At 35.9% G+C, this 13461-nt stretch overlaps 1 protein-coding gene across 2 annotated transcripts in view; it reads left to right on the top strand.

Moving 5' to 3' along the window:
• Positions 1–13217, top strand: part of LOC110671316 (two-component response regulator-like PRR37) — a 35336-nt gene extending 22119 nt beyond the window's left edge. For both annotated transcript variants that reach the window (XM_021833739.2, XM_058151647.1), the window contains exons 6-9: positions 9814–9994; positions 10072–10522; positions 10616–11423; positions 12727–13217. In XM_021833739.2, the coding sequence (XP_021689431.2) occupies positions 9814–9994; positions 10072–10522; positions 10616–11423; positions 12727–12834 (1548 nt within the window). In that variant the 3' untranslated portion in view covers positions 12835–13217. The remainder of the gene's footprint in view (positions 1–9813; positions 9995–10071; positions 10523–10615; positions 11424–12726) is intronic.
• The last annotated feature ends 244 nt before the right edge of the window (positions 13218–13461 follow it).

Raw genomic sequence — 13461 nt, forward strand, 5'->3', positions numbered from 1 at the left:
TTGATCATGACACTCCTTCTGCTCTCCTCTTGCTGAACATAAGAGTATATCTGCCTTAAAGTAGGCAAAGGATCCTTACCAAGCACTTGGACCCGAATCTGATCATATTCCACATTTAGCCCAGCAAGAAAATCATATATGCACTCCTTCTCAACCAATTTCTAGAACTTAACTGCATCAGCCGAACATGAAGCCTGAAAGTCCTGATAGAAGTCCAACTCTTGCCATAGACCACTCAATTCCATATAATACTGAGCAACCGTCAACTCACCTTATTTTATTCCATGAACCTTGTTCCTAAGCTCATAAACTTGTGCATCATTCTCACCTTGAGAATAAGCCTGAGAAACAACAGTCCAAATGGTAGCTGCACTGTCCAACAGTAAATATCCACGAGCTATATGAGGTTACATAGAATTAATAAGCCATGACATAACAAGAGAGTTCTTTGACTCCCACTAGCTGTAGATAAAACTAGCACTTTCTGGCTTTTTTCTATCTCTAGTGATATATACCTCTGCAGTCCTCTAGCTTGAATGAGCAATAGACAGGATCTAGACCATGCCAAATAATTAGTTCCATCCAATTTTATAGAACTAATTTGTAAAGAGGGATTATCACCAACAAATCTAGCCTTTGTTTCAGAGGCTTTTTTCTTTCCATCAGTCATTTTCCAATTAAAGGAATAGGTACTGAGGCAGAAGCAAGAAACTGGGCAACGGAAGGTACCCCGAAAAATAAATGTGCAAACTAGGTGTGGAAACACGTTGGTTAGAGGCGCATCGGACAAGGAAGGTCGTCGACAAGAGGTACAGTCGGAGAAATCACCGGAAAAATGGTGCACATGCCGACGCATGAAGAATAACGCGAGACTTCTGGAGGCGCATGAGTTCACGCACTTCACCAAACGGTGGTGGGACACAAGGCGTAGGCCGATCGGCTGGTGTCCGTCCTCCTCAGGTGGGTGGTGACAGTCACCTCCCTTTCTAGAACGACGTAGAAGTTTGACCCACAAAAAAACTACCCAGAACTATACTATTCACGCCAAAAAATTTTGGTACAGGTCTAATACCATGTAGAAGATAGAGAATTTGGAGAACTTTTATATTTCTTCGTACAAAAATGATTTACAAGAATTCTAATTTATATACAAAGGCTAAGACTAAACAGGAAACTAATAATAGCCAATAAATACAATAATTCTTAATTATATTATAATTTACAGCTAATTTATACTAATTAAGGAATTCTAACTGCAACCAACCATAAAAGGGAGGAAGCCATCAATGCCCGCTTAGATGAACTCACTCGAGATTTTTAAGCTACTTGACTCGATGATGCTCCAACAATGGAAGAGAGCAGCAGTCGAAACAAGAAGAGAAAAAGCGTGGCAACTAGAGACACTGGTTCAAATAATTCAGGTGGAGGTACTATCGTCCCAAAATTCACAAAATTGGACTTTCCAACATTCAACAACAATGAGGATCCACTTGGATGGTTGAGTAGGTGTGAGCATTTGTGATTTGGTCCTTCAATCAGAAGCCATAAACTAGGTGAATTGGAAAAATTGCAACAACATGGATTGTTGGTAAACTACTAATCAAAGTTTAAGCAACTCAAAATCGCGGGCAAGCAACCTTACTTAGACTTAGAAAGTTGAACTTTACATTAGTGGCCTCATAGAGTACATTGCTATTGAGGTAAAACTTCATAACCCGACAAACTTAGCTACTGCCATAAGTATATCTTGACTCTATGAATGCAAAAGCAATACCATCAAGGCACCACTAACAGAGTTAAGAAAAGCAAAGCCACCAAAACCACCATCTTCCACACGGTCCAAAATTGTTAGAAGACTAAATAAAGCAGAGATGGTGGAATGAAGGCTTAAGGGACTCTGTTATAATTCAGTGTACCATGATGCAAATTCAAACAAACTCTAACGGGATTTCTCTTCCTTATTCTAGAATCAAATAGCCTTCCCCCTTCTCGCACTTGTGATCATCGAATCCTTCTAAAGTATGGAACAAAACCAATAATATTTCTGCCATATAGCTGTCCACACACCCATAATGACAATGTTCTGATGTCTTAAAGTAAAGCATAATTCAATCCAGTCAATCATTGTTCTCATCTCCAATGCTTTGGGTTCCCAAATTAGATGAGTTATGGAGGACGTGTGTTGATTATTGTGAGTTAAATGTAAAGACAATAAGAGATAAATTTCTCATTCTAGTGATTGATAAATTGTTGGAAGATTTACTTGGAGCACGATATTTTACCAAACTTGATTTGAAGTCCGGGTACCATCAAATTTGTATGCAAGAAGCAATTGTGGAGAAAAATACATTCTGCACACACTATGGCCACTTTGAATTTTTGGTTGTGCCATTTGGGCTAATGAATGCTCTATCAACTTTTCAAGCTGTAAATTTAGGTATTTTCCATTAATCCAAAGTTGTTAATACACAGATATATATATATATATATATATATATATGAATTAGGACTCCTTTTCTTATGAGAATATCCTTTAGGAGTCAGTCTCCTAATTGAAAAAGACTTCTATAGCACTCCCCCTCAAGTTGGAGCATAGATGTTAATCATGCCCAACTTGTTACAAATTTAGTCAACCCAAGCTCCAATTAGAGCTTTTGTAAATATATCTCCTAATTGTTCTCCAGTTTTGATGTATTGTGTTGAGATGATCCCTTATTGAAGCACTTTGGATTAGCATTTCGGTTATTTTGTGATTTTGGGTTATTTTGCGGTTGTAAGCACTTTGAATTAGCGTTTCAATTAGTTTTCTTTATCTTAACAAATGGCAGAAAATAAGAATGTTATTTATGATGTAATTCCGGTGATGACTAAGATCACAGAACACAAACTTAATGATTCGAATTACCTGGAGTAGAGTAAGACTGTTAGGGTCTATTTGCATAGCATTAATAAGGATGATCACCTTACTAAAGACCCACTTACTGATGATACACGGCAAACTTGACTAAGGAAGGATGCTCGGTTGTTTTTGCAACTTTGGAACTCGATTCATAGTGAGGTAATTAGTTTAATTAATCACTGTGAATTTGTTAAGGAATTGATGAATTACGTAGATTTTTTGTATTCTGGTAAAGGAAATGTCTCCCGTACTTATGAAGTTTGTAAGGCATTCTACTGTGCTGAGAAAGAGGATAAGTCTCTTACGGCTTATTTTATGGATTTTAAATGGGTATATGAGGAACTTAATGTATTGTTGTCTTTTAGTTCTGATATGAAAGTTCAGCAGGCCCAACGAGAGCAACTGGCTGTTATGAGTTTTCTTGCAGGCCTTCCTTCAGAGTATGAGACTGTTAAATTTCAGATTCTCTTCAGTTCTAAGATTTCTTCTTTGCATGAAACGTTCACATAGGTCTTTCGTACAGAGAGTACTCAATCTTTACAGTCTGCCAGTAGTACTCTTATTAGTCCTAATCCAAATAGACAACAGGGTAATAGAAGAGGAAGTAGATGAGGAATTACAGGCAACAGAGGTGGGATTCTCCACAGGGTGGACTCATCCCTTAAATTAAGTAAATAATAACTATCCCTTAAATTAAGGAATCTCATCAATTCTAACACTCCCCCTTGATGAGATTCTTATTAAAACCAAAGACCAACTCATAAGTAGCATAAAAGTGACCCAAAATCATCCTCAGAAGACTGCAACAAGTCCAACAACTAAGCAAGTTAACCAACTCCCTTCTCGTCACCAAAGCTGGGATTTAAGAACAGATTTTTAGAGTTGGAATTTTAGGGAGAAAATGAGATTTTAGGGACTCAAACCCAAGAAGAGGAGAATAGCTTTTGGGATTCAAACCAATAGCTTTTGAGAAAAAAACCAGAACGCTTTGCTCTAATAAAGGAGAATAATAGAGTAGGGACTTAACCCTTGGCTCTGGAAAATATGAAAGAGAGAATAATAAGGAAATAATCCCAGAAATTTAAGGAGAAAAAAAGGAGTGCCAAAGACAAACTATGACTTGTGAACAAAAGAAGAGCTTTAATAATCTGGGTAGCCAAGTTACTGTTTCAACGAGGACTTTAATCAGTGAGAGTCCACGGCCTAAGTAGGCTTGAAGCAAGTCTCTGAGCTTAGGCGAGTTGGGTAAGGGAAGTCCAATAAAGAACAGGAGGCTGAAGATGCCTCATGCGCCGATGTGTCTTGGGCCTAGATCTGCTATATCGGCGTGTGGAGCTTAACAGCAAGGTCTCTGTCATCGAGTTTTCTCCTGATCACTTGCTGGCAACTCCATCTAATGTGGAACAACATGCCTAATTCGCCCCAAAAGCTAGCTCAAGGGAAGGAGGTTTGTCCAATTCCTTGTCTCAAACCAATGTGGAACAATACGCCCCTTCACACCCAGGCATGAACATTTGTGAATGATCTAACATTGAAGCAGGCTAGGCTTTGATACCATAATAATTTATTTAGAAAGAAAAAAGAATGAGGAGGAGGAGAGAGAGTGGAGAAGATAAAACCAAAAAGGCTACATCTTTACCCAATTTCTGTTAACTTCTCATAATGCATACTACGTATTTATGATGAAAAACTTCAGGAAATAGATAAGGAAGACTTATGACTATTATAAGATTCTCCATAAGGTGGACTCATCCCTTGAATTAAGGAATTTCATCAATTCCAACAGACTTAAATTTGATAAACAAAACCAAGACTGCTGTATAGCAAGAGTTTAAATTTTAGAGTACTCTACAGTCCACACGCTTAAGGCTAAACGAACCTAAAACAGAATACATGGACTACAAGTTTTGCAATGCAATAACCCGGAAGGATATGGAGTAAAATTAGATGGCTCAAAATGGTTATCTCCATTACCTGGGGTCCATTATACAAGGAGGGAGAAAAAGGGGAGGACATTAATCATAGAATCAAAGTATCAGCATCAAAATAGAAGAGCGCAAGCACAGCGAAATATATTTAATTGAAGCACACTATACTCTATAGTAGTGAATGCTGGGCTTGAAAAAATAGGAAGCTAAAAATGACAATACTAAGAAGGATGTGTGGAAATATGAGAATGGACCAAAAAAGAAACAAGTACATACATAGAAAGGTGACAAGGTGGCACCCATTGACAATTGAGTTGAGGGAAGATCCCAAGCTACAAAAGCCAGTCAAATGAGAACATTGAACACGTGCAAGTTATAGATATGAAAAAAAGATTAGAGATCAACCAAGAATGACGTAGGGTGAAGCCGTGAAGGAATTAAAACTAGGTTGAGTTAATATCCTAAGCTCAATGTAATGGTGGAAAAGGATCCCAAACAGCTAAAGCTAGTTAAATGGGTTCGAGAGAAAATACATTCTATGCTGAATATAAACAATGATTTTTTTTTCTTCTTCTACTAGGATTTTTGTATATGAATTTAAAAGACCTAGCTTTTTTAGTTTCTCATTTTCATTTCAAATTCCAAAATCATGTGTAATTCTTTTTTTTTTTTTTAGTTCTTTTGTACCAAGTTCCCTTACATTGATTTGGTCAAAAGCATATGGTTAAATTTTTTTTTTCTTCCTTCGTTTCAAACTAGACGCTTAATGTTTGGAATAACAAATGATTTGGGGTAAGGTGTTATGAGAATAATCACATTTAATTATAATTAGAATAGAGAGGTGGAATGGTAATTAAAATAAAACACCTTTCTATTTTTAGATTGTCAATTTGACCTATGCGATTTCATGTTTCTAGGAGGAATGGCAATAGGTTAAATATGGAGTGGGTTCAACATGGCCATACCCATCCCATCTTATTTTAGGCTAGAGCAAATTCAGCTATGGACATTGGAAAAAAAAATTATAAGTGTTATCTTTTGTAAAATATATATAATATGTTGTTAAAAAACATTATATATGCATGCATAAAGAGGCATTCTGTCTATTCTATTTAAAAAGGGTAGTGACACTATTACAAAAATTTAGTTGAAGTTAATTTTATATATAATATGTAATACATAGGTGTCTAACAAGATGTGTAATCCATTTATAAATTTAAGCAATTTACTCACCCTACCCACCCCACCCTTTAGGGTTGGGCATGGGAGGTACGCATTGAGACAGGAAAAACTAAACATTAAAATGTCCAACCTAGCTAATCTTCTTGGTTTTGTTTCCTTTGTTGCTAGGGGGAGGGATACAGGTATTTACATAAATACAATGTTTGATGTGCCATCTTTATGTATGTTGGCATTAGGTAGGATCAAGAATAGCCCTCACGGTAGTTTCATGCTCAAAATTTTACTGCTATAGAATAGCGTGAATATAGACTATAGAACAATAGAAAAGAATGTGAATTATACTAGAAGGATTAGATCTTTAGAAGTAAAGTAAACACTTAATGGGTAAAGCCTGTGAACCCGATGAAATATCAATTGAAGTGTAGAAGTGTTTGGGAGATATGGGAGTGGCATGGTTAACTAAATTATTTAATAAGATTCTAAACTCAAAGAAAATGCTTGATGAATGGAGGAGGAGTATTTTAGTACCTATTTTTAAAAATAAGGGAGACATACAGAGTTGCTCAAACTATAGGGGAATTAAACTCATGAGCCATACTATGAAGTTGTGGGAGAGAGTTGTGGAGCATCGACTACGTCATGATACTTCTATCTCTCTCAATCAATTTGGTTTCATGCCCGGTCGTTCAACTATGGAAGCGATCTTTCTCATTAGAAGCTTGATGGAGAAATATAGAGATGTGAAGAAAGATCTACACGTGGTTTGTATTGATTTGGAGAAGGCTTATGATAGTGCTTCAAGAGATGTCTTATGGAATGTAATAAAACAAAAGAGGGTATCTATTAGGTACATACAAGTGTTGAAAGATATGTATGAAGAAGCAACTACTATTGTGCGTACAGTGAGAGGGGATACAAGAGATTTTCCGATCTCAATTGGATTACACCAAGGATCAGCCATAAGTCCTTCCCTTTTTACATTAGTTTTAGATGAATTGACGAAACATATACAAGAAAGTATTCCTTGGTGCATGATGTTTGCGGATGATATTGTTCTGATAGATGAGACACGAGAAGGAGTCAATATAAAGCTAGAGCTTTGGAGAAGTACTCTAGAGCCCAAAGGGTTTTAAGTTAAATAGAACGAAGACAGAATACATGCATTGCAAGTTTAGTGAAGGCCAAACTGGTGATAGGGAAGGAGTTAGTTTGAATGGAGTGGTACTGTCCCAAAGTAATCACTTTAAATATCTAGGCTCAGTCCTTCAAGTAGATGAGGGATGTGAGGAGGATGTTAGTCATAAGATTAAAGCTAGATGGTTGAAGTGGAGACGTGCCACGGGAGTTTTATGTGATCGTAAGATTCCCAATAAGTTGAAAGGAAAATTTTACCGTACAGCCATACGACTGACTATGTTATATGGTAGTGAGTGTTGGGCACTGAAAGAGTCGTATGCGTCTAAGATAAGACTTACAAAGATGAGAATGCTAAGGTGGATGAGTGGCCATACTAGACTAGATAAAGTCCGTAAAGAGAATATTAGAAAAAATGTAGAAGTGGTGCCAATTGAAGATAAGTTGAGAGAAGGAGGATTGAGGCGGTTTGGTCATGTGAAGTGTAGACATATGGAGGCTCCAGTTAAGTAGAGCACATTAGGTTAGAGGTTAGAAAGAAAAAAAGGGGTAGGCCTAAATTGACTTGGAGGAGAGTAATACAACATGACCTAGAAGCATTACACATTTCTGAGGATTTAACCCAAAATCGTTTAGAGTGGAGAAAGCGAATCCATATAGCCGACCCCAAATTTTTGGGATAAAGGCTTAGTTGATTTGAGTATTGTTAAATGAGGGGTAGACATGCTAAGATAATTTGGTCATGTGCAGTGTTGACCTCTGGAATCAAAACATAAGATCTAATTCTTCTAATCAAAAGTTGAAGATGGCATGTTGAAGACGTGGGCTAAAATGATCAAGAATTTTATTATCACTAGAATATGTCAAAAATGTAGTCCTTAACCGATTACAATGAAGCAAAAGGATTAATTATCCCACTAGATTGGGATAGGAGCATAGTTGAGATACGTGGAGTTGAGTTTATGATAACGAAGAGTCAGTAACATATTTTTTATGATTCCAGAACAACATCCATTCAAACCAGTCTAATGATAATTTCCCAGTCTATTGTTTTCATGTTAGTATTTGTAAAATGTTCAGAATTTCACAATTGAAAAATATATGTTTCCTTTTTGCCTTTATTGTATTTATCGATAAATTATGTCTTAGTTAATTTGCATTCATTGTATCCTTGGAGAAGATTATTGATGTAGAACAAAAGAACAAAGAATAGATCAAGGACCAATCCTTGAAAAAAGAAATAATTCTAAATAATAATCATAGTCTAAACTATTGAATAATAATATAAATTAACTCTATTTATAGAAGTTATAACCCTAATCAATTTAGAAATAGAAACCCTAATCAACTCTAATTAGGAATACTAAATAAGATAAACTAGGAAATAATAGACCTAATAATAACAAAATTCCTAAACAATAAAAACTATTTAAATTTTCTAATTCTATAATAATTAAAATTTCTAAATAAAATTGTAAGCTTCTTATTCTGCATTATTATAAAATTGATGTAGAAAAAATAAATAATAATAAAGAACTAAGAAAAATCAAAGACTAGTCTAAAAGAGAGAAATAATTCTCAAATACTTATTGATCTCATGAAATTGTCATAATAAAGCTTCAACAATAACAATAGGAATCCTAGGTCTTATTTATAGAATTAGGAATCCCAATCACAATAGGATTTTAGAACCCTAATTCAATTCTAGTTGGGACTATTAAATTAAACCAAAATAAACTAAGAAACAATAAAATTCGTGAATAATAGGCCTAATAAGATAAAAATTCCTAAATAATAAAACTCTTAAATTTTCTAATTTTACAATGAGAATAATTCCTAAATTCTATCTTCTCATACTGCATTAATTATTTCGTGTCATTTAACTCAAAATTAATAGAGGCACAAATATGCTAATGCACATGTATATATACTCAACATAAAAATAAGATAGACTTGAAAATGACACATGTTAGGATTGATTTGGTCTCTGTATCAACTGGGAGTTTTGAGAGAGTTTATTGTATTCTTTGTACTTAAATCAACATGAAAAAATACAAAATATTTATGTGCACGCTTACTTGAGCATGTGTCTCAAGTATAAAATATAGATGGATAGGTAACTATATATATAGTGAAAGCATTCTTTACAAAAGATTGCACTGAACAGGGATTCCAATTCCAGTTTCAGTTCGAGATCTGAGAACCATGCATAGTACCAGAACCGAACCAATTAGTAAAGAACCAGAATCGAACCTAAGCATCAAAATCAGTTCAGTTCAATACACTTCTTGTCAGTTCGGTTCGGGACCCCGCGAACCACGCATAGCACTAAAGTGCAAGAGAAGAAATAGAAAGAATGACTTAAACTGCAGTAAGCACTGTGTGTTGAATTGACAAGTAGATGACCAGTAAGTACATGTATTAAGATGAATAAAAATCACATGGTGGTGATATTTTGAAACATAAAAGCCATCCACAATCTTATAGGATGAGAAATTTTTTGTGTATATATTGATTACTGATTCATAAACCCATCATGCATCTGCGTGTGTGCAAGCATATGTTGATAATTGGGAATAAAGAAACATAAGATGACAGATTTCTAACACAAAATTTGGAACCTATAGTGAGGCCATGAAATTTCTGCACACTTATGTTCTATCTTTGCAGAGCTCTTGGACAAAAAGGCCCATAGAAGTTGACAGCCCAAAACCAATGTCACCATGGGAGCAGGTAGCTGCCCCTGCTGATAGCAGTTGTGCCCAAGTTGTACATTCAACGTCTGAAGCATTTGGCAATAACTGGGAGCCTGTGACCATGCTGGAGTGTGAGGGGCAGGATGATGATCACGGTAATGCATGGCTCTTTTACAGAAACTGTTGTCGGCTTTCACTTTCTGCTTTTGAAATTATTCTGCATGCCATTCAGGCAATGTCGTGGGCAAGGACCTGGAGATTGGAGTACCTAGAGTTCCAAATTTGCAGCCTGAACATCCAAGTGAAAAAGTAGTGGCTTTCGCAGCAGGCAATAATGGAGAGAAACTTCCTGAAATAAACTCAAAGAACAATGTTGAGCAAATAGAGAAAGCACAACTAGAGTTTATCAACAGTGACAAACCCAAGGGGGAATCGAGAAACCAAGCAGCTGATGGTATGGGTGTAATCAACAACAGTACTGATCCTCAGATAGGAAGTACAGTACTTGACATCCCAAACAGTCCCTCCAAGGTATCGAATCATAAACATAAGGTTGTCAATGAAACTAAGGTGATCCCATCTCTTGAGCTTAGGTTGAAGGGGCTTCGAGATTTTGGAGATACCGGGACCATTGCTTATGACCGAAATGTTCTTAGACATTCAGACCTCTCAGCATTCTCAAGGTATAATAAATTTTTATATTCTGATTGCATAACCTTTTGACCTCTTCAAAATAACTGAAATTTTACAACCAGAGAATCTTCGTTACCATGTAGGTATAATGCTGTTTCAACCGCTAATCAGGCTCCAACAGGGAATGTGGGCAGCTGTTCTCTACTTGATAATAGTTCAGAGGCAGTAAAAACAGGCTCTCTGCAAAATTTTCTTTCGAACTCAATTAGTACCCCTCCCATTCAGCATTCCAATGGCAGTAATAACAACAATGACGTGGGTTCCATTACTAATAATTCATTCACCAAACCAGCAGTATGCAGTGAGAAGCCTAAACGCAAATCTACTGTTAAAGATCCACATCCCTCATCTACTTTCCAGGCAGTGCAGAATGGCCATATGCTTGTCCCTCAACCTACAATGCAACGTAAGGATGATGATGCAAAAACTATTTTAACCCAAGGAAGAGACACAAAACACCAGGTTCAATTGGAACACCACCATCACCGTTACCATTACCATCATCACCACCACCATGTTCATAACATGCCCCAGCAACAGCAGCAGCTTACCAACCATGATGATTCATTATTGAAAACTATGTCAGCTGCAGCTCCCCAGTGTGGTTCGTCTAACATGTTGAGCAGAGCAATAGATGGCAATGTTGGTAATTATAGTTTGAATGGGAGTGCATCAGGAAGTGAACATGGAAGCAGTGGACTGAATGGAAGCAGTATCGCTCTAAATCCCACGGAAGCAAACATTGAGAGAAATAATGGAGTAGCTGGAAAACTCAGAGCAGGATGTGGAATTAGGAGCATAATTACTATTGATCAAAACCGTTCTGCACAAAGAGAGGCTGCTTTGAACAAATTTCGCCAGAAGAGGAAAGAGAGATGCTTTGATAAGAAGGTAAATGAAATTGCATTTAAATTAATTAAGTACTGAGCAACAAGATAACTTACAAAGGTGGCTTCTATGCTTTATTTTAAACAAAGTAGGATTACTTTGTTTCATGAACAAAACTCAAACTTCAGGAAATATATACATCTTATCTCACAAATTTTATATAAAGTGGTGCTATTTTCGAAAAACAATTACTTCACAAGAAAATATTAGATTAGAAAAAAATGGTGACACACTGACACCTTGTAAAAAAAATAAACATTTATAAATATAATATTTTTTCATAAGATCAACGTTAATAAGACATTGTTTTATAATAACAGTAGCGAATGGAGTTATTATATTTAATAAGTTTACATCCTAACTCCATTTGCTGTTATTAATTTAAAATAATGCTTTGTTATATTAATTTTATAAATAACTCCATTCATTGATATTATCTTAATTTGAAAAAAAAAAACCATACATGCTCATCACTCACGTTTTCTCTGTTAATCTAATACGTGTTCCATAAAGTAGTTGCTTTACGAAAAATAAGCACCACTTTACGTAAATTTTGTGAGATAAGATGCATAAATTTCATGTAGTTTTTGAGCCTTTTTTTTTTTTTCATGAAACAGTGTTCCTATAGAAGCCACACTTAGAAGTGGTCAAATGGATACCTTAAATAAAAAATTTTAGTGACATTTCCTGCTTCGAGATGGATCTTAGAATCACTTGAACTTCAAACAATACTAATTGTCAAGAAACCACTTAATTTAAAGCTCCGAGAATAGTTTTAATATCTCTAGCACACTTTCATAGGCAAATGCCCATTGGGCTTGAAATGTGAACAAGCGCAGACCCACTTTACCTTAAAATATTTTATTAATAAATGAGAGTGGCCAGGATTTGAATTCTAGACCTTTGTTCTAAAAGGCTTTAATAACATGTCAAGAAATCACTTAACCTAAAAACTTAAGTTTATAGGTGAGAATTCAAAGAATAGTTTTATATTTCCAACACTAATGATACGAAGCTTGACAAAAAAAAATCCCACTGCTGCCACGTACAAGCATAATCAACCGCCCAACAAAACATCAATCACCATGGATTAATAAAGACAACTTTCTTTAGCCGTATTTGATCATTGCAAACATCATATTTCCCTATCCATTTTATATGAATGAGCTAAGTAGCACTATCTGTGAGACTCAAAATGTTGCATCTGTCCATTTTTCATTATACTGCATAAATTTCTTTCTATAGTCAATTTGTGAGAGAAGTGGATGGGATTGTCTTGCTCCTTATATTGCATCATCATTTCCAGGTTCGATATCAAAGTAGGAAGAAACTGGCAGAACAAAGACCACGCATTCGAGGACAATTTGTACGACAAGCAGCAAATGGAATTAAAGATAAGGATGCATTTAGCTAACCAGACCCTATCCCCTATTGTGCTGTGGAATCATGTGCATGAGATTGTTAATAGCTGTACATGGGAGTAGCATTTAGATTCCATTGGGGCAATATTTGGGTGTTAGGCGGTAAAAGTTACAGCTCTCTCACTATCAAGACTATACAAATGACAAATCATAGAAGAACATCTCGAACTATTGTTATGGAAATCATAGAGGAACATCTTGAACTATTATTATGGACTAATGTGGTTCCTATTGTTATGTACTATTACGACCAGAAGGTAATCCTTGAAAGGTTAGCCTTCTCTAATAAAGAAACTAGACATGGTGCAATGTAGTTTTATAAGACTGTTCATGAACCCAGTTCCATAGAGGGGTGTTTGAAAGACTTTTTCACCAATATCTGCTCTGCTTCTTGAGTCCCTTAAAATTCTGTTAATTGTTTCAGCCTTAACTTAGTTTGCTTTATAAAGGTGTTACCATGGAGAGTGAATATTTTGGATAAATAAAGACTGCAGCAACTGGGCTATCGGACTCCACGAAGCTATCCAAGGGGATAGTTGGATCTAAATTGCAGTGGCTTATACTTGTTATTAGGATGTTTTGTTTTCTTGGTTTGTTCTATGGAACATCGCCCCATGGAT

This window comes from Hevea brasiliensis, chromosome 8 (genome assembly GCF_030052815.1).
Source record: "Hevea brasiliensis isolate MT/VB/25A 57/8 chromosome 8, ASM3005281v1, whole genome shotgun sequence".
NCBI lineage: Eukaryota > Viridiplantae > Streptophyta > Magnoliopsida > Malpighiales > Euphorbiaceae > Hevea > Hevea brasiliensis.